Here is a 22,343-nt window from a genome sequence, read left to right as displayed (position 1 = left end):
CGAATTTATAAAAGGCTGCTCCTCCAAAACCAAACATTGAGAGATGGTGCAGCAAAACTGAAGATGTTCCAGGAGAGAAAGTTCTTGTGGAAAACCTCACCATTTTTGGCTACTTCCGCTATAATGTTTGCTACTTTTGCTGCACACGAACAATGTGGCGACAGTAGACGTGGGAAAACTTCAAGAATGCCACTCTCCTGGAGCTTTACACTGGTTTCTGCATCTGCAAGAAAGATTGCAATAATAAATTAAAATTCCAATACAATCCAAGCAAAGCAAAAATGCTTTATGTATCCATACCCAAGGCAAATAATGAATTGGATGTTTTGGATATTGGATACATTTGCATGTTAAGAGTGATAAATGCAAGAATTTCAAAGGATAGGATGTGAATAACTGAAGAGGCAGATGCCAATAATGGACAAACGTTGATGTTGGGGCAGGAAGGCTGAAAATTAAACACTGGGGTGGTTAGAGATAGGGAAGATGAATATATGGAATTATACACAATGAGAAATTTAAGTTAGGTGTTGGGGACTTGGTACACAATAGAAATAGGGAAGAGGAATCATGGATGAGCTGGTTGAAGATGAAATATAGTAGTCTATCCAGGTAAACACTGGATAGTCATGGATTAATTTCATGGGTTGAGGGAGAGGCAGAAATGGGAAATAAGATCCTGACAATGAATAGATTAAGAGGGCAGGTGGTAGGTAGATGTGGAATTTGATGTCATGAGTGTTTGATTAAGGGAGAACATGAGAACAAAGAAAAAGGGACAAAGATTGGTCACTGTGGACGAGTACTGAAATGACAGTGGAGGACTAAGAAAGTCTATTGAGAAATTCTGTTGAACAGGTAAACATGGAAGCAAGTGAAGGGATTCACAAAGAAATGCACAAAAGAGATCTGATAGAGTAGGATGGCACTAAAGGAGGATAGAAGTCAGGGAATTATAGTAGTGGTAAAAGATGGGTCCATTAGGGCTGCACGAGGACCAGCCAAATTTGGTAATGAATGGCTGTATCAGGTGTGAGAAGGATACAGTAACGTTTGAGCTTGGTAAAACAAATGCATGATAAAAAATTACTAAGGATAAAAAATGATGAAAGTTCTGCAGAGCTTTCAATTCTATGGCTCATTGGAGGGTCAAAGGCTAACTATGTGTTAGCTTCAGATTGTTGTCATTGATTCTGTGTTGATCTCTGGAGGAGGTTGTCTGGTAAATAGGGTCAGATTTAAAGTGCAACTATAGACCTTTCACGTCAATAATAGTCCCAGATGAGGAGTGTTGATATACTTTTCATTTATTTAAGAAGAAACATTCAAGTTTAATTTTTGGTCCACAGTAGGACCAGTCTTTCATGATTCTACCAAACAAGATATTACTTGTATTGAACCAGATCTCTCTACAAAATCTCCTTCACTATGAACTAATTTTTAAAATGTATTATCATTTGAATCAGGTACCAAAGCAAGATAAAGCAAATCAAGTGGTCTCGTCAGATTTTCTTGACGATGTTAACCCTTTCCCTTCCAGCTTAAGTTTAGAACTTTGGAAATTTAGAACACCACCAGCAAGTTCTCTCAAAGTAAAAGATTTCTTTAGTACATAATTCACTTAATTCTAATTTAAATTAGACAGTTTAAAAACAATGAAAATTTCCACTGAAAATTACTGTTACAAAAAATTAAACTATAAATACGACAAGGTCTAACATATCACCAGCAAGTTATACCTTTGATCATCAGGCATACTCATTTTTTGAACTAAAGCTATCTACACTGAATCAGGAATCTTGATCTGAAATTAAATCCGCATGTTTATAACTACCGCATGATAATCCTACTAGTACTTCAAACACAATCCTACATTTATTTCTGATTACTGTTAATGTTTTTTTTGTTTACTCTGATCCTCTTGCTTTACGTGTTTTGAAGAAGGAAATCATTTTAAACTGCTTCATTAGAGACTCATCCGATTAAAGTTTTGTTCTGGTTATGCTCCGTTCTTGGTTTTCTATTTTATCATCTCTTCCTTTACATCAGAACTGATGCAAAATTGTTAGCTTAATTTCTGTTGAAACTTCCTTTTTTTAAAATACTATATATTTGCACAGTCAAACAGCAGCATTACAACAAGGAATAAAAGGAGAAACTGTACAATTAATGACACATTAAGGTTTTATTATACAAATGCTGGCTTGTACGATAATGCACTGCATATTTGCTGCATGCAAAAAGAATAAGGCAAACTTACATTTGGATCTGTGGACTAGAATTATAATGATAATAGCTTGATGACCAAATGGCCTCCTTCCCAATTCTTACTGGTTCTATGTGAAAACAATAAATAACTGGAGTAGTAATTTGACAAGATCATAGCTCATCTATCTCAAACCATTTTCTAGTCCTATCCCCATATTCTATAATATCCAAAAATCTATTCATCTGCTTGCATCACGGTCTGGTACAGCAATTCAAATGTGCAGGAACGCAAGAAGCTGTAGAGAGTGGTAGACTCTGCCCAATACGTCAGGGGCACATCCCTCCTCACCATCAGTAGTATCTACAGGAGGCGCTGCCTCAAGAAGGCAACATCCATCATCAAAGATCCCCACCATCCAGGCCATGCCATCTTCTCGCAGCTACCATCGGGTAGGAGGTACAGAAGTCTGAAGACCCACATCACTAGGTTCAAGAACAGCTACTTCCCATTCGGTTCTTGAACCAACTACCACAACCCTAATCACTAGCGTTTAGCAACACTATGACCATTTTGATCACTTTGCACTAAAATGGATTTTATTTTTGTTTTGTGTTATTTCTTGTAAAAATTATGTTTGTGTTTATGTTTTTCTTGTGAATGCTGCTTATACAATGCTATGTATCTGTGATGTTAACAATAAACTTGACTTTGAGTGAAACCAATGATCAAGCCTCCACGGCACTCCGAGGTAGAGGATTAGAACCATAGAACCATATAGCACAAAACAGGCCCTTCGGCCCACCATGTCGTGCCGTCCATCAGACCACCCTCACACTACCTAACCCCTTCCTCCCGCATATCCCTCTATCTCACATTCCTCCATATGCCTATCCAACAAGCTCTTCAACCTGTTCAATGTATCTGCCTCCACCACCACCCCAGGCAGTGCATTCCATGCACCAACCACTCTTTGGGTGAAAAACCTCCCTCTGACATCTCCCCTGAACCTCCCACCCATAACCTTAAAGCCATGACCTCTCGTCTTGAGCATTAGTGCCCTGGGAAGGAGGCGCTGACTGTCTACTCTATCTATTCCTCTCAATATTTTATAAACCTCTATCATGTCTCCTCTCATCCTCCTCCTTTCCAGTGAATAAAGCCCTAGCACCTTAAGCCTCCCCTCATATTCAATACCCTCCAATCCAGGCAGCATCCTGGTAAATCTCCTCTGCACCCTCTCCAATGCCTCCACATCCTTCCTATAATGAGGCGACCAGAACTGAACACAGTACTCTAAATGTGGCCTAACTAGAGTTTCGTAAAGCTGCATCATAACCTCGCGGCTCTTAAACTCAATCCCGCGATTTATGAAAGCCAACATCCCATTGGCCTTCTTAACTGCTCTTTCCACCTGTGAAGCAACTTTCAATGAACTGTGAATATGAACCCCCATATCCCTCTGCTCCTCCACACTGCCAAGTACCTTGCCATTCACCCAGTACTCTGCCCTGGAGTTTGTCCTTCCAAAGTGTACCACCTCACACTTCTCCGGATTGAACTCCATCTGCCACTTGTCAGCCCAGTTCTGCATCCTATCAATATCCCTCTGTAAGCTCCGACAGCCCTCCACACTATCCACAACACCGCCTATCTTAGTGTCGTCTGCAAACTTACTAACCCAGCCCTCCACCCCCTCATCTAAGTCATCTATAAATATCACAAAAAGTAGGGGTCCCAGAACCGATCCCTGCGGGACACCACTAGTCACTGCCTTCCAATCCGAGGGCACTCCTTCCACCACAACCCTCTGCTTTCTACATGCAAGCCAATTCCTAATCCACACAGCCAAGCTTCCTTGGATCCCTTGGCCTCTGACCTTCTGAAGAAGCCTACCATGAGGAACCTTATCAAATGCCTTACTAAAATCCATGTAAACCACATCCACCGCACTGCCCTCATCAATCTTCCTGGTCACCTCCTCAAAGAACTCTATCAGGCTTGTGAGGCAAGATCTTCCCTTCACAAAGCCATGCTGGCTGTCCCTAATCAGTCCATGATTCTCAAGGTGTTCATAAATCCTATCCCTTAGAATCCACCACAGACGTGAGACTCACCGGTCTATAATTCCCTGGCCTATCCCTATTACCTTTTTTGAACAAGGGGACAACATTCGCAACCCTCCAATCCTCCGGCACCACTCCCGTAGACAACGAGGATTCAAAGATCCTTACCAGCGGTTCAGCAATCTCCTCCCTAGCCTCTCGAAGCAGCCTGGGGAAAATCCTGTCAGGCCCCGGAGATTTATCTGTCTTAATATTATTTAACAACTTCAACACATCCTCCCTCTTGATATCAACAACCTCGAGAACATTACCCACACCAGCACTCCCTTCCGCATCATCAAGACCCCTCTCCCTGGTGAATACCGAAGAGAAGTACTCATTGAGAACTTCTCCCACTTCCGCCGCCTCCAGGCAAATTCTCCCACCTTTGTCCTTAATCGGACCTACCTTCACCCTAGGCATCCTCCTACCCTTCACGTACTTTCTCATGACTTTAGTTCTAAATGGTTTGCTCCTTATTCTGACCCCAGGTTTTAAGCTTCTTTTCTGGCGAAACAGCCAACCTGCATCCATTCTGTATAGCCCTCCAAAAATGTTATGTTTCAAATGAGGTCACTCCCATTCTTGTATACTCTGGAGAATCAAGGCCTAACTACTCAGTCTCTTATCTGACAACCCTGCCATCGCAGGAACCAATCTGGTGAATATTCACTGCACTATTTCATGTGCATCTTTGTAAGGAAACCAAACTTGTATGCCATACTCCAGTTGTGGTCCCACCAAGGCCCTATATAAATACAGTGGAATATCTTTACTTGTGTTCAAATCCACCTGCAATAAAGGCCAGCATACTTTTTGCATTCTTAATTGCCTGCTGTATCTGTAATCAATTTTCAGTGACATGTCAAAGGACACCAGATCTTTAAATATCAACATTTCTCACTCGCTCACTATTTGTTTTATCTACCTATGTGGAAAACTTTAGTTTTCTATAGGGTGTACACCACCTGTCATGGTGTTTCTCCTCTGAAGCTTCCTTGCATCCTCGTTACAACTGACATTCCTAAGCAGATTGTCTTCAGTGAACTTGGAAATATTACATTTGGTCTTGGTTATAACTGTACAGGAGATCACAGACATAATCAGAGTGAGAGCAAAAGGAGAAATAAAGTGGCAGGCAATGGGAAACTCCAAGTCAGCCCTGTAGACTTCATGCAGGTGGGCTGTAAAGCAGTCACTTCATCTGTTGGGTTTCTCCTGCAGAATCCCTGTCGTTCCACTCTTTCCTTCTCACCATCCAGGGATCCAAACAGTGCTTCTTCCAATAGAGTGCACACATTTGGTGGTCTTCAGGATGGACAATAGGTGACTACTTTGCAGATCGCCTGCAGACAGTAAGCAGGGGCAACTTTTAGCTTCTTCTTGCCTGCCACTCTTTCGCCATCTCACTCCCACTTTGACCTGTCTGTGGATTCCTACACTCTTATGAACGAGACCTAACTCAGGCTTAAGGAACAGCATTTCTTTTTCTGTCTGGATACATTACAGTGGTCCAGCTCCAATATCGAATTCTACCACCAGGTAACTTGTTTTCTTCACCTGCATGAGAACTTGCTATTTCCATTGCAAGTCTCCACCTGTAATAATTTTACACTCCTTTGTTTGCATTTTCATACTCTAACTGCCCCAATTAACCCACTGACCAATAACCTCAACTTAAACCAAAAGGTAACACCAGCATCACCCCATCACAGACATTTCTTTTGTCTGATTAACTTAAACCTAATTCCTTTCCTAGTTCTGCTGAAGGGTCTTCAACCCAAAATGTTAACTCAAGATGTTTTTATTTTATACATATATAAACCACAGACACTGCCCGACTTGAGTGTTCCCAGCATTTTCTGTTTTTATTTGTGTAAACAGAAGCCTGCCTGACTACCAAAGGTGAAAGCACACATCATTCACTGTAGTGCAAAAAGAATCAGTTTTGTAGTCAATACCATTTAGGAATTAACCTGCATTCCCATTTCCCAAGGGCTTGGACTACTGAGCTCTGCAGAAATAGAGCTGCAAGGGCCAGGGCAGACTGTTTCTGCTGCTCCCAAGACTGCTCCAATTCTTAATAGACCCCCTGCCCCTCCCCCAGGCCTACATAGCCCTTACTCCTATAGCCGGAAAAGGCTCCATGTGCTATCTGGAGTTGGCAGCACATCAAGAGCAACAAGTTGGCAGGGGAAAAACTGTTTCTGCATAGGAGAGTTCTGAGCAATAGCACAAGGACAGAAGGCAACACAGCACAGAACAGACATACACCCATTGAACATTTGCCTTATCACGTCAACTGTATAGTCCGATAAACATTTGTATTTGTATTTATGTGGGCTGCTTCAGCATTTTATCCAGGTTAGGCTGATTTGCTCAGCTTTGCTGCACAAGTCCTTTCTTGGTCAATATTTGCCATTTCACTCTCAAACAGATCAATAGCATATTTAAGATGGTAGATTTACCCCAATGGTCAGGCCTGGATTAGCTATTGTCTAATTTGCCTCATTAAACTTTAATACCCATGAATATCAAAAACTGTCACTCATTTACAATTTTCAATTATTGTTAAACCTCCACCATACAGTGGTAAAGGAGAGCACTTCCTAATTTTGTTCTCTAAAGATTTCTCTAGTCCCAATGGTTATCTAGCAGAAATGCTGACAATTCCTTGCACCCCCACCCCTCCCTCAGATGTTGCTTGACCTGCTGAGTTCCTCTAGCAGTGTTTGCGGCTCCAGATTTCAGTAACTGCAGCATCTTGTGTCTCCAGCAGACATGATATCTACCCTAATTTCTTAACCTCAAATCAAAAATCATTCGACCTTACTAAATTACAGGGAATAAAAGCTGCATCTCGTTAATTTAATGCAAGGTGTATCATTTGGTATATCTGATTTGTTATTTCCACTTTAGTATGCATAGAAAATTTCAGTTTACACTTACTTTCTAACCAGGGCTTTGTAGGACTATTGGAAAACATTCACCATTTTGTATTATTGTCACATATGAGCCAGTGAATGTATTACCCCAGCTATAAACAATAGAACTGAGAATTATTGAACAAACCCAAGAGCTATTTTTCAAAAGAGCACAATGATACCAGCTAGTTAGCTTACTTCTGCATTCAGTTAGATGCCAATCTCATAAACAGGCCAGTGTACTGGAAATTTTTTTGAAAAATGCATACAAGATAACAAGTTTATATTACTGTAAGCAAATATTCATACAAAAACAGCAATGCCAAAACTTTGATTCAAAAAAATTTAAATTCATACATTGGCTAGCAGAATGATACAATATGAAGGTTTACCACCTAGATAAATGTTGAACTTCTAGTGTACAATTCCCTGTTATCAATAGCGTTTCCAAATAATAGTGTTCATAAAATTCAAAATCATAGGTTCAAATTCAAATCATTTGACACATTCACAAGTTGTGGGTGTTGTTAGTTATGCTCATTCTCAATCCTCTGTGGTGGTGGTAGTTGAACAACCACTTTGATCTGAAGTCCTAGCACTGGTATTCCCAACACTGCTGGGTGGGTAGCAAGATCCAAAATATTGACTCATGGACGATGAAGAAACAGCAATTTATTTCCAAATCACATTGGTTGGTGTTGGAAGGAAATCTGTAGCACTTGGTCCTTCTCAGCAGAGATTGCACATTTTAGAAATGAAGAATCCTTGGCAATTTGTTGCAACATTCTGTAGATGGTACACAGTGCACCAGTAATATTCACCATTACAGAGGAAATACAAAGTCAAGGACTTCAAAATAGTAGGGTGTTAATGATTTGCCAGCTTTTGTTTTTAAACAGCCACTTTAAAATACCATAGGTCTCATTGGATGAAACAGTCCAAAGTGAAAATTATACTAGATCAAGAACATTTATGAGAATAGATTGAGAGTTCAAGCCCCAATTGAGATTCTGGACCTTTAGGCATTGAAATGCTACTTTGAATAATTGACAACTGAATAATAGTTCAAAAGTAGTATATAGGATTGTTCTCTTACTCCATTGCCAATTCAGAATTTAAAAGCTACTGATAGCAGTTCAATCTTGTTAATTAACCAAGTCTAAAATGTTTGCTAACCATGCTTCTCAGCAACCACCCTTTCCACCCAGTTAAAGCCCACCTTATACTTTGGACTTCACTGCCACCTAAGAAAAATACTAGCCAGATCTTCACTTATTGCAATACTTTGGTTTTGGGACATGTAATACCCATGATTTTTGGTATTCAATCCACATAACCCATTGTGACAATGGTGCAGGTCAAGGGCCTTGTGCATATTCTGCTCTTCAGCAGCACTTGATCAAGGCCTCATAGGCCCAAATGGCCACAAATCATGTGTATTATGCCCTTTTTGGTTCTCTCACAACTGAAGTCGTGTCAGATTTTTGAATCAATCTCAGAAGTGCTAATTTTGCTTTTTAAAAATCATGACACACTGCAGACTTGAAATCAATATTTGAAATTGCAGCAGTCAATGCATTTCCTGGGGCAAAGGTACTGCAAAGCTTGATTGCAAGCCTTCACAAATTTAATATCAGGACCAAATGCACACTAGTTCATAATTTCAGCAATGATCCTATTCATCAGCAAATCTGTAATTTAACATCTACATTACCTGCATGATAGTTCAGTTGTGAAACTGAAATTTTCACAAGTATGGCCATAGTATAGAAATCAGTATATTGGCACACATACAATACATACCATAACTTTCTAACCAATACAAGATTGTTAAATTAGGAATAAATCTTAGGAGTCCTGCAGAAAAAAGGTTGCTGATGAATATATCATGTTAAACACCGATCAAACATTGAATAGTTTAGAAAGAACCTAGGCAATGGTGTCAAATCGTATGCAAGAAATCCCCTCAAAACTTCAGAATAGTGCAAATCAGAAATAGTACGGTGCACGAACTATAACAGTTTGAAACACAGGATTAGAGATTCTAAAAATAACAAATAAAAATCTCAAGGTGTTTCAATATCATTTTAATAAGGAACAAACAAAAACAATGACAAGCTATACAAGAGATAGCCAAAAGCATGTTGGGAGGCAGAGTGGTTTTGGAAGTAAATTCCAGCTCTTACGGCTAATCAGCTAAGAACAATCAACCAAGGGGATTGCAATCAGCATAGCAATGCTCAAAGCACAAGATCTCAGAGGTTAATAGGACTGGAGAAATTACAGGAATAGGACTCATGTGAAAATACAGCAAGACACTTAACCAGAATTAATTTGCCAAAATCCATTGACATTCATAAATTCTTCTTTGAAAAATGAGAAAGTTTGCAGGACAGTGGTACAGATACATGGGCTAAGGTCTTGTGTAATTGGAGAAAGTTGGTTTTAAGCACATCTAAAGAGATTCAAAACAAAGATCACTTGGGATAGAATTACAAAGGAGACTAGAAAAAAGTCAAGACATCCCAATGATCATTATGACTTGGCACCAGGGAGAGATTGCAAAAGCCAATAGATTAGAAACATGCCAACGTTGTATTCAAAGGGTTGATAAAATGAAGAGGCAAACAGAATTTCAGTTCCGTTCAATAGTGTCAATTAGCAATTTTTATCTGCATGTTTAATAATAGTATTGTATTCAGATAGAAAAAGATCAGTTCTGACCAATTATTAGAAGTAATTATATGTTACAGCAGTGGCAAACCCCATGACACTATACTGGACTTGCAGAAGACATCTGGCAACATGTCACATGAAGGGTTAACAATAAAGCTAAAGATGTGGATACCTGGGATGAAACTTGCAAAACAACAAATGCCTTCTCCAAACTAAGTGGGCACTTTAACAGAAAATAACTTGGAGATGGTACAGGAATCACAAAATAAATGGTACAAAATATGCAAATCTGCTCATCTCCCATACTGTACTCATTGTCACCCTCTTCATCCAAACTCTTAAAATTGCTGTCACCTCCCAAGATCGTGCCTACCATTTCCAAAACTCCATGCTTAGAATTCATCCAATTAGTTTGTCTCAACCACAGTAAATAGATTTGTCAGTCATAAATTACATCAATGTAGTTGTGACATGGTAAATAAACCTTTATCCTCAACTGTCTTGACATTTATTATCATCTCCTTCAGTGCCCCATTTATCAACCACTTGCTGCAATTAGCACTTCAAAATTCCATTTTTCCAGTTGCAATTTCTTCTATTCCCATATCCTCACCATTTCTGGTAACATCCATTCCTTACTTACATGGAGTCCCTTGGAAACAACATACTGTGTTAGCTTCCACAATTGCTGATGATACCCAACTCATGCTCATCACCTCAAAATCTCCTCTGTTATTCAAATTGTACTGGATGAACTGTAATTTCCTATATCAAAAATTTGTAAGAACAAACCCATCATCTTCAGTCCTCACCACTAGTTTTCTTGTTTCAAGTTGCTAGAGAAAGGGATGTTAAACCACACTTTGTAACCCAATCCAAAACTAAATATTGCTGCAAATTTAAAACAGCAAACAAAATGTGTCCAGGTAGCTAAAAAGATGAGAAACGAAGATTTCAGGTTGATCAGACTATAAAGATGAAAGGCCATCTACCCGAAACATTATTGCTTTCACAGATGCTGCTTGACTTGAGTATTTACAGCATTTGCTGTTTACATTAGCAGGCCCAGCATCACATTTGACCACATCTGCACCATCACTAGATTGGCTGACTTCCACCTTATCACCTGATTCTGTTTGAGCATCTCCTCTATGTCCTTCCTAATTCTGGACTTGACTACTCTAGCACACATGGTTAGCCTCAAAATTCCTTCCAGTTTTGAATGATCTGATGTCTAATTTGTAACTAAACCAATGTTAAGGCTACTTTATTAGCAGCTGTCCTTTGAACCACCTAACTCCCCAACACACCAGTTGTTTTGTTTTTAAAAGACAATTACTTTTGCCAAGTTTAAGCAGCCATCTTATTTTAAGAAATTTTATTCAATAATGCTCCTGAAAGGTGTCTTGGAATGTTTACATTAAAGGCTGTATATAAATTAAAGCTGTAGTGGAAAGTCAGATCTAAGTAGTTAATATAATTCATGGGTGTTCTCCCACAATTTTCTACTTATTCTTAACTTTCAACAAGAAAAATCTCCGAAAAGTATAATTGCATGCAGCAGTGTAAGTGACTATTACAACACTCATGTTCACACCCATTACTGCCAAGGTAAACTTTTAAATTCAGCTTTTGTAATCTTAGTCAAAATTTGAACTCCTTGTAATGGAATCCTCAGGAGTTGAAGATACAGGAATTGAATATTTTCTAAGACCCTTGTTATTCTGTACCACAAAACTACCAGGATTGATGTGGAAACAGGAGATTAAAAATAATCAAAATAACAACCATCTGAATTTTCACAATGCTCAGTTAAAAGAAAAAAGGAACAGCAGACTGCCAGATATTCCAGCACCAAGGGTCACAAATGGTTGATGGGGCATATGCAGTAGTATTTAGGCATAATCCAGCCATAGCTGTGCAGTCAGGCTTGATGGATCAACTGGACTTTTTAAAAACTTAGTTTTCATGTGATTGTATCTTCCTCCCAAGTAACAGTGTGGATTCTCATGACAGAAGCCAGAGGTAGGGCTTCAAAGCAATGGTAACATCTCAGACTGATTATGTTTAAAAATTAGTAGCTTCATGGCAATGTACCAGAAGCCAAATCTTCTGAGAATTGAAACTGCAGCAATCTTTGCTAACCTAGACAATCAAGGAGGGGAAAAAAAAAAGTACATTTTCTCTGCAAGTTCCAACCATTCAAGGACTGGCACAAGAACTTGTGCAAGGTCTCTTAATGCTGTTCTCAATTGGAACAGGAACAGATTTTCCCTGCAGAAGAAACTAAACCATATTTAAAAACATTGCTAATTCTTTTCTAATAGATTATGCACAGTATTAATACAAAGATGTGTAACTGGAGACTCAGTTAAGCTATGGAAAATCCTTCAACTATTGAACAGCTGGAACAGGCAACTTTTGAAACCATACAGATACAGTATTTAGTGAAAAAGTACACCCAATAAACCACTTACTGTTTTGAGCCAGAGCTTGGAGGAGGCAGTCAAGGCATCCCTCTACGCTATCTGATGTGCCATCAGCAGTTAGCTTGAGTTTTTGCAGGGCATCATTTAGGTTATCTGTTTTTTTGGGGGACAGTAAAAATAAAATCAAAGACTTAAGTTTGACTAACACTTTGGTGTACTAGCAACTTGTGTGTATATACACAGGTACACTTATTTTCACAATAGGCAACATTTAGCAAGATCCAATCTTTCATGAAGGATTAGGCATATGGATTAGTTGTTAATTTCACTACTTTAAAGGTCTTATATTTAAGGTCTAATATTTGATGATCCAAACATTCATTTGCAGCTTTATTTGAATATTGATGGAGCTCATTAGTTGTTTTGAGAGAAAATGGATTGCTTATTTTATACTATCAAGATAACTGCACCTAATTACAGAGATTCAGAAGCCACAAATAATACTCCATTCACTTAAATCAGGCAAAATACACAACTACAACTGATATAGGACATTAACAAAATATTGTTAATATGGATGGGCATAAAACAAAGATTAAAAAGGAAATACTGGCACAATGTCTAATAGTTATAGGACAAATAGTAGGACTGGTTTAGTAGCCACAGCTCAGGAAAGTGTGAAGCTGAATAGTTGTATGCTCACAGCAAGGATTTAAACATTTAATATGTCGGGGAACAAGCAGTAAATGTTGGCCAAAGCTGAACAAACAATTTAGTCTAAGGATGGGAACTATGGAATCTTGTACAAGCTGGAGGGGTGGAGGACAAGAATCCTGTGAAGTTCCATGCTGTGGTTTACAGGCAAACAAAAATAGACAAAAGTTCTCAACAACCTGACAGTTAGGAAGAAACAGAAGTTTTGATGTTACAGTCTGAGTTTGTGTATGCGAATGATGCTGTTGAGGGACAGCAGTAATTGCAGGAAAACTCATGGGTACTTTAGCCCATAAGAAAAGCATCTCCAGAAATTTACTGTATTCACTGAGATAGGCAAGCTGAAATCCATACAAACCCTGAAAGAAGGCAGTGAAGGATGGCAAGCTGGACTACAGTAAGTGACAGATGTTAAGAGAATACTAAGTGATGATGCACCATTCTTAGAAGATAGGTTGAAGATTACATTGAAGGGACTGTGGCTCTGGAGCTAGAGGCAACATAGAGCAAACACCACCCCCAAAAAAAATTACACTCAACATTAAGACATGGGTCAAACGTAGGCTTTCCAAGGATAGCACAAAGCTGGTTTTAAAGTGACAGTATCAAAAGCAAAGATGACAGCAAGCATAAACTCTTACAACACTGAACACAACTCAACCCAGTTATTTTTTGATTAGCACATGGATAAAAGTCACAAGTAGGAAGTAAACTGCACAGCAAAATAAGCTTGGAGACTCAAGTCAAACATGGTCTTAGGACAGTTGTGCAATGGCCAAGGAACAAGTTACCAAAAAGTGCAAATCAGAAAATTTACAACTCAGGAAATTTTCATTAGTAGAGAGGAGGAAATTTAAGGGAGATCTGCAAGGCAAGTCCTCCTCATTTGCACTACAAGTGCTCCATTATTTTTTTTGAAAGCAGTTCAAGTTTTCTTCCAGACTCCTTTGTTCCAAAGAAAACTTTAGCTTTATCAGAGGCAGGAGGGATTAAAAAAAGTGGAACAGAATGTATCCAGTCAAGTGTTAGAGAAGGCAGCTAGAACCAATCCACATGCACGGCTGAACACAAAAACCTTATGGACATCAGTGGAAAACTAAAAAGATGGACTAAGTGTTTAAAAATAGAATTTAACTGATTCAAGCCTTTGAAAGGTACTACCACATCAATTATGGAAAGAGGATGATTCATAATGGTTCTCAGTACATCAGATGCAATTCCCACCATCCAATATTAATACTTTGCCAAAACAGATTCAGGTCATTGTCACATTGCTATTGTAGGAACTTGTGGTGTGGTCACTAATGTGGGTTCAGGTAAATGAATACACTCCAAGAGTACTTCATTGGCTACAGAATGCTTTAGAGCACCCCAGATGTCCAAAAACATTACATAAACAATTTTCTTTCAAATCCTGGAATTAGGAATAGCTGGATTATGAAACAAGTGCATGTTACAATTCCCTTCCCCCAATCATCCAAATTAATTTTTGCATCCATTGTGTTGTGCCCACATAAAATATCTTAAAATATACCAAACCCACAACTAGGCTGGGGGGGGGGGGGGGGGGGGGGGGGGGGAGGTGATGGGGTGGGGTGGGGGGGAGAGAGAAGTGATTTTAGTATTACTGGAATCTCAATGATCAAGTTTCCCCACACCTAAACCTCCATAATCAATTGTAGGGGACTGAACAGCACCTAGCAATTCCCAGCTAAATTTGTAATAATAAAAATAAAACTGCTGCAGCATCATTAGAAATAATGATTTGCCTACCAGTAATTATGCTAACTTCAGATTCTCATAATATGTACAGTACTCTTCCTTTACCCACCCGCAATCCCCCCACCGTTCCAATTTTCATAAAAGGTGACAAAACCAGTCGACCAATACAAGACCTCTGGACTACCTATAAAATGCCCAAATATAATCCATTAGAACAGAACCAGTCACTGCATTTAGGTAATCAGATGGATGTGGAAGGCAGATTGAGAAAAACATATCAAGTTTTCTGCAAAGTCACAAGCCTTCTCAGCTTTTGATCAATGATATACTGTGGCTTCAACTTCCACAGGAATATTCAAATTTAGTGCCAAATTCTGGAAATTGATCATTCCTAGTACAATTGTGCTTTGAACACAACTTTTACATTTAATGAATGGGAGCATACATGAGTTGTAATGAAGGGTCTTCAACTCAAAAGGCTGACTGCTTCTCTTTCCACAGATGTCACTTGACCTACTGAATGTTGCCAGAATTTTGTTTTTAAATGATGGAGTATATTTATTCAAAATAAAATCTTATTTTTTCACTATAATATATCCCCCAATTGTGATTAATGGTTTTCACTTCAGCTTCACACAAGGTACTTAATGCATGGTCAAGTGGAAGATGCAAACTTTAAAAAGGTTACAATAGAGTTCTCTGCAGTACAGTGATAATATGGCTGGGATACTTAAGGAAATTGCAGCACTAACTAAAAGTCCCTTTGGGTAGCATTTGGAATAAAACTGGTCAGTGGCACAATTGGTTTGAGTATTAAAATGTCAGATCTTGCCAGCTGTGCTAAAAACTCAAGCAATGTTCCAAATTCTCTACCATCCCTGCAAATGGTATGCCAGATAAACAGCATACCAAGCACAGAGGAAAATAACAGCTCAGTTCCAAATTCAAGATGCCTTAAAAAATGGTACTGGCCCAATTTTGTGAAATTATTGATCTTACCGTGAAAAGAAATCTTTCTCACTTCTTCCCTCCCCCCCCCCAAACATCTATCGCTGCACTTCAGACCAGTGTGCACAAGCATTTACAACAGAGGCAGAGAGAATCATAATTAAATTTAATTAGCTTAGGAACAGAGCACATTTTCATCTATTGCAATATTTAAAAATATGCAAATTTATGCTGAAAGGCTATTTAATACCATGACATAACTCATTGGCAAGATACAATCATTTTCTGTACAAGGGGTGAAATTTCATCTGCACTACCCAGTCTTGCAGTTCCCTGTACAACAGAATGGATTATGCTAAAAGCATTTGATATAACAACTCATTGTGGGCATTATCGTGGCTGGTTGCCACAATTCATTCTTGATTTTTCCAAGATCTCTTGATTTAAATTATGTCCCAGCTGCCGAACATAGTCGGATTCATCTCAGACGTTGCTATAATCATGCAGTTATGCTTAAGTATCTGGCAGAAGTCTATTTATTTACATGAATATTGAAGTTATATTCCATGCTCCATAAAGGGCTGAGAATTTACCCAAGCTTTCTTCAAAACTATCAATTCTGCAATCTACTTGATTATTTAAAATGTTCCAGACATCAGTTTCATAATTGTTTCTTGATGAATTTTTAAAGTTACTGTTAGTTTTGAAAGGATAGTCACTACATTTATAACTAATTTTGGAAATAACGGCCAAGACCAACTATCCTGCCTGAAATCACGTTCACAAAGAATTCCAGGTATTTACAAGTATCTAAGGTACCATACAAGTGAATTACAACTATCTGATGTAAATTAAGCCATTCCTAATTTTGTAGCCATGGGAGAAATAGATTTAAGATCTTGTTGATGAGAGCAAAACAAACCCCTAAATTTTCTTGAACATGAAAAGGAAATATACATGCAAAAATACCTTAAGGGAAATCAGTTCTAGAAGAGACTATTCCTTGCTGGGTTAGACTCTACATTCTTAGGACACCCATAGACATCAAGTGTTGGGGCAAATAAATTACCATGGGGGGGGGTGGGCTAATCCTGTTCTAATCCTTCATTTACTGTGCAAATGATTTTTCATTAATATGGCAGGGATGGAGAGGAGTCTTTCAGTTCAGCCACTTTGTTTTACTATAAAATCATTCTGCAGTGGGGCAACCCAATAACTTGCTCTACATTACTATGTATAAAACAATAGTCTTTAAATAGTCTCTTCAAAAGAGATCGTAAGTGTCAGCAGGAATTTGACTGGAGATTTTATTACAGATTCAGCTAAAAACATCTGCTCACTCTCCTCCCCTCCCATGGGAACTAGTGCAGGACCCCACTGATCCTTCCCATCTTCAGTATGGGGAGTGCAAAGGTAGTTTAAAATGCCTCCATCAACATTCTTGGGGGGGGGGGGGGAGAATGAATCGCTACAATCAAGGGTAATACATGATTGCACGGATTGTTCTTCACACACACACGGCGTGAAAGGAAGTGACAGCTGCAGAAGAGGAAACAGGACCGAGGTTTGGGTTTACTCGGGGCTTGAAGGTGCATTATTTCCCCCTTGGATGACCGGCTAAGCAAGCTGATTAATTGCAGGGCGGAGTTTGCAAGCATGCTCGGACGCGCATTTGGAGTTGATGCAACACAGAAGGAATGATGAGCGCAAGAGCTTTCCTCTGCAGCCCCAGTGCGTGACCAATTTCCCTTCCTTGCCGGGTCTGCCGCTCTCGTTGCACTGCCTCCACCCCGGAACGAATGGGACCCGGGCGCGCGCATGCGCATCGCCCTCCCCCCCCCCCCCACACCCCGCGGCCGCGCGCAAACGCTCACGGGCACGCGGCACTTACCCATGACGCGCAGGCGCGGGGCAGGGCTCGACACCCCGCCGACGGTTGGAGCCGGTACCCCGCCCCCGCCTCAGGAGGTTGGGGGGGGGGGGGGTGGTGGTTTGATGCCGGGCGGATCCGACCCCGCCGCGTCCTCGTCCACAGGTCTGAGGAGAAGCACGGCGAGGGCGCGGCTCCCGATCGGGTACGGGCGCTCTTCCAAGCCAAGCCCGGCAAAGAGGCACAGCCCGACGCCGCAGCCTTGGCTCTCGGGGGCGGGCGAGGCTCGGACAACGGCGTCCCTGTCGAGGTACTTTCGCCCCCTCACCGCTCCTGCTGCTCCCGTTCTTCCCTCACCCGTCGATGCTACTGAGCAGCCGCCACAGCCGTTAGCTCTTCAGCATCACCGAGGCTGCGCGGCAGATGCCCCGCCCCCTTTTTGCGGCGATTGGAGCCCGGCCAGCCTAGCGTGCTTCCCTTTGGTGACTGTGAACGTCAATCACATCGGCGCGCACCAATTGAGACCAGGAGGGCGGGACGTCAGCATTTGCCCGTCTTCCATTGGTTGCCCTCGTCTCCTTCCCGAGCACCTGCCCCCCTTGCTCTTTAAAAAGACTGAGTTGTCCCGCCTCTGAAGACATCACCAATTGGAGGCTGATTGGGACGTCAAAACGCCACTGCGTCCTTCTTGATTGGCTACTTGAGAAGTCAATTATTAACGTGCCTCTCCTTGCGTCAGAGCGACAGCAGGAGGCCATTCAGCCCATTCTTTCAGACCTTGATTGCACCTTCACCATGCTTGTTGATCATGATGTATGTTGAGTGACCAGCTTGGGAACTGGCTATTTTAGAACATAGAACAGTACAGCACAGGAACTAATTAAACTAATAATTAAATACCTAGCTAATATTAAGAGGAATAGATAGACAGCCAGCGCCTCTTTCCCAGGGCACCAATGCTCAATACAAGAGGGCATGGCTTTAAAGTATTGGGTGGGAAGTTCAGAGGGAGGTTTTTTACCCAGAGAGTGGTTGGGGCATGGAATGCGCTGCCTGGGGCGGTGGTGGAGGCAGGTACATTGGTCAAATTCAAGAGATTACTAGATAAGCATACGGAGGAATTTAAAATAGAGGGATATGTGGGAGGTAGAGGTTAGATAGTCTTAGGCGAGGTTTAAAGGTCGGCACAACATTGTGGGCTGAAGGGCCTGTATTGTGCTGTACTGTTCTATGATAAACTAATCCCTTCTGCCTACACAAATCCATATCCCTCCGTTCTCTGCACATTCACGTGCCCATCTAAGGGCTCTCAATTGTTTCTATCATATTTGCCTCCACCACCACCCCTGGCAGTGCATTCTAGGCACCCACCACTCTGTGTAAAAAAAAATTTGTCCCACACATCTCCTTTGAACTTACCCCCTCTCGCCTTAAATGCATGTATTAGACATTTTGACCCTGGGAAAAAGATACCAGCTGTCAGAGTAGCTATGCCTCTCACAATCTTGTAAACTTCTATCAGGTCTCCCGTCAGCCTTTGCCGCTCCAGAGAAAACAACCCAAGTTTGTCCAACCTCTCTTTATAGCATTTTAGATCTCCCTTAGATCTAATACTCTGCAACAAGGAGATCTAAGAAGTAGGCTACTCTGCCCACAAACCTGATGTGCTGTTTAATAAGATCATGGTTCTGATTATAATTACATTCTGATCTACCCCAATGGTAACCTTTCACCCTCTTCCTTACAAAATACCTCTGCTTTAACATTCAAAGATACTGCTTCCACTGTCCTTTTGAGGAAGAGAATTCCAAAGATTCTCTGACTGTTTAACAAAATAATATTTCACCTCATCTATATCTTAAATAGGTGACCCCTTATTTTTAAACAGTGACCCCCAATTCTAGATCCTCCCACAAGATGAAACATACTCTCCACAATAGCTAAGACCCCTTGAGATCATATATGTCTCAATTGTCCCCTCTCACTTTTCAAAAGCCTGTCCAGCCTTTCCTTGTAAGACAACCCACCCATTCCAGGTATTAGTCCAGTAAACCTTCTTTGAACTGCTCCATATGTATTAACATCCTGTTTTAAATAAGGAGACCTTTACTGTACACAGTACTCCAGATGTGGTCTCACCACACTCTATACAACTTTCCTGCTTTTGTACAATAATTCCCTAGCATAACATTCTGTTAACTCTCCTATCTACACAATCAACCTTCATACCTCCTTTTTTGTGAATCATGCACAAAGATACTTAGATCCCTCTCTATCTTAGAGCTCTGCAGTGTCTCATCATTTAGATATTATGCTTCGTTTATTTTCCTGCCGAAATAGACAGTTTCACGCACATTATACACCATTTTCACTCACTTAACCTATCTATATCCTTTTTTGGCTTCCTTATGTCCTGTTCACTGCTTACTTTCCTACCTATTTTTCTGGCATTAGCAAATTTAGCAACCATCTCTTTGATGCCTTTATCCAAATCATTTATATAAATTGTAAAATGTTGAGGCCCCAACAACAATCCCTGTGGCACACCAGTTGCCAACCAAAAATGGATCTATTTATGCTTATGTTCTGTTTCCTGTTCGCCAGCCAATCTTCCATCCTCACCAATGTGTTATCTCCTACACCATAAGCATTTATTTTCCATAATAACTATTAATGGAGCACTTCAATTTCTGGAAATATTAGTACATTCAATAGTTCCGCTTTATCCACAGCACATGTTACTTCTTCACATTTATTGTGCAATAAACTGGTCAAATATGATTTCCCTTTCATAAAATCATGTTGGCTTTGCCTGATTGCTATGAATTTTTCTAAGGGTCTTGTTATAAGCTTGATATCAGGAGACCCCTGTGAAAAAGGTGACTACAATATGAAAGAACTTTACATTAAGCTTGAAAGTGATGTAGTTCGACTTAAAATGAGGGTTTTCACTCTAAGCAAAGGAAACTCTGGAAGTATAATGTACAGTTTGGCTGGGGTAGATTGCAAAGTTACATTAAGATTAGATTCTTCAGACCTGTATTATCTGGAATTTAGAAGAATGAATCTTAAAAAATTCTTACAGAGTTCGACAGGGTGGATGTAAGGATGATGTTTCTCCTGGCTGAGGCTTCTAGGACCAGGCATCACAGTCTTAGAATAAGAGGTAGGCCATTTAAGCCAGAAATGAAAAAAAAAGTCTTTATTTGAAAGAATATAGAACACAGATCAGTACAGCACAGGAACAGGCTCTTCAGCCAACCATGCCTATGCCAACCATGGTGCCAATCATAATCTAATCCCATCTGCACACATGGTCCATTTTCCTTCATTCCTTGCTCCTGTCCCATGTGTCTGTCGGAATGTCTCAAACATTGTCATCATATCTTCTTCTATCAACTCCCCTGGCAATGCATTCCAGGATCTGTGTAAAAAAAATTGCCTCACACATTTCCTTTAAACTTGCCCCCACTATCTTTAAAACTATGCCCTCTAGTATTTGACATTTCCAGCCTGGGAAAAAGACTGATTATCTACCCTATCTGTGCCCCCCATAATTTTATACACTTGTATCAGGTCACCCCTCAGCTTTCGATGCTCCAGAAAAAACAATCCAAGTTTGTGCAACCCCTCCTCATACGCTCCAATCCAGTCAACATCCTGATGAACTGCTTCTGCGTCCTCTCCAAAGCCATTCTAGTGTACCAAACAGAATTGCAAACAATACTTTCAATGTGGCCTAAACAAAGTCTTACACAGCTGCAACGTGACTTGCCAACTCTTATATTTAATGTCCCGACTGATGAAGTCAAGCATGCTGTACACTTTCTTTACCACCCAATCCACTTGCGTGGCCACTTTCAGGGAACAATAGACTTGCACCCCATGATCTCTCTGTACATCAAATCTCCTGAGGGTACTGCCATTTACTGTATACATTCATCTTGCGATTGACCTCCCAAAATACATTACCTCATACTTATCCAGATTAAACTCCATCTGCCATTTCTCCACCCAGATTTCCAACTGATCGATATCCTGCTGTATCCCTTGACAACCTTTATCATTATTCACAACTCTACCAATTTTTGTGTCATTTGCAAATGTACTAATTAGACCACCTACACTTCCTTCCAAATCACTAATACATTTTATTACAAATATATTAATATATATTACAAACAAAGGTATTGAATCTTTGGAATCCTTACCACAGAGGCTCAGTCATTGACTTCATGAGATGTATAAATCTTTGGAAATTAGAGGAATCAAGGAATATGGGGATAAGGCAGGAAGTGGTACTGAGGTAGAAGATCAGCCATGATGTTGTTGAGTGGCGGACCAGACTTGAGGGACTGAATGGCGCACTCTGCTTCATTTTCTTACGTTCTCATGTTCAATTGGGATAAATAGTGAGAAATTATCTCGTTAGTGGATTCTTCAAGGACCAATGTTCACAGATTCTATCTGATGGACAGAGAGTGATGATGATATACACTCCCATCTACTACCACCCAATTCAGAATCTACACAGCCAAGTCTCCATGGATCCCATGCTTTATAGCTTTCTGGCTGAGCCTACCACGGGGAACCTTTTCAAACACTTTAGTAAAGTCCATATACATCACATCCACCGCTCTACCTTCATTTATTTGTTTTGTCACCTCAACCTTCATTGGTTTGTTTTGGCTTCCTTAGGAACAACTTGCTTTGTGTGCTGGAACCTGGTCCAGTGACTTTCCCATCAGG

At 40.3% G+C, this 22,343-nt stretch overlaps 1 protein-coding gene across 2 annotated transcripts in view; it reads right to left on the bottom strand.

Annotated features, from left to right (window-relative positions):
* rap1gds1 (RAP1, GTP-GDP dissociation stimulator 1) overlaps positions 1–18,173 on the bottom strand; it is a 56,235-nt gene extending 38,062 nt beyond the window's left edge. Inside the window, exons 1-3 of one of the 2 annotated variants that reach the window (XM_052010274.1) lie at positions 17,616–18,173; positions 12,389–12,493; positions 101–223 (exon numbers count right to left, since the gene is read on the bottom strand). In XM_052010274.1, the coding sequence (XP_051866234.1) occupies positions 101–223; positions 12,389–12,493; positions 17,616–17,619 (232 nt within the window). In that variant the 5' untranslated portion in view covers positions 17,620–18,173. The remainder of the gene's footprint in view (positions 1–100; positions 224–12,388; positions 12,494–17,615) is intronic. The other variant, XM_052010275.1, reaches the window with a different exon arrangement.
* Between the last annotated feature and the right edge of the window lie 4,170 nt (positions 18,174–22,343).

This window comes from Pristis pectinata, chromosome 2 (genome assembly GCF_009764475.1).
Source record: "Pristis pectinata isolate sPriPec2 chromosome 2, sPriPec2.1.pri, whole genome shotgun sequence".
Lineage (NCBI taxonomy): Eukaryota > Metazoa > Chordata > Chondrichthyes > Rhinopristiformes > Pristidae > Pristis > Pristis pectinata.
This window is presented reverse-complemented; position numbering and strand designations above follow the sequence as displayed.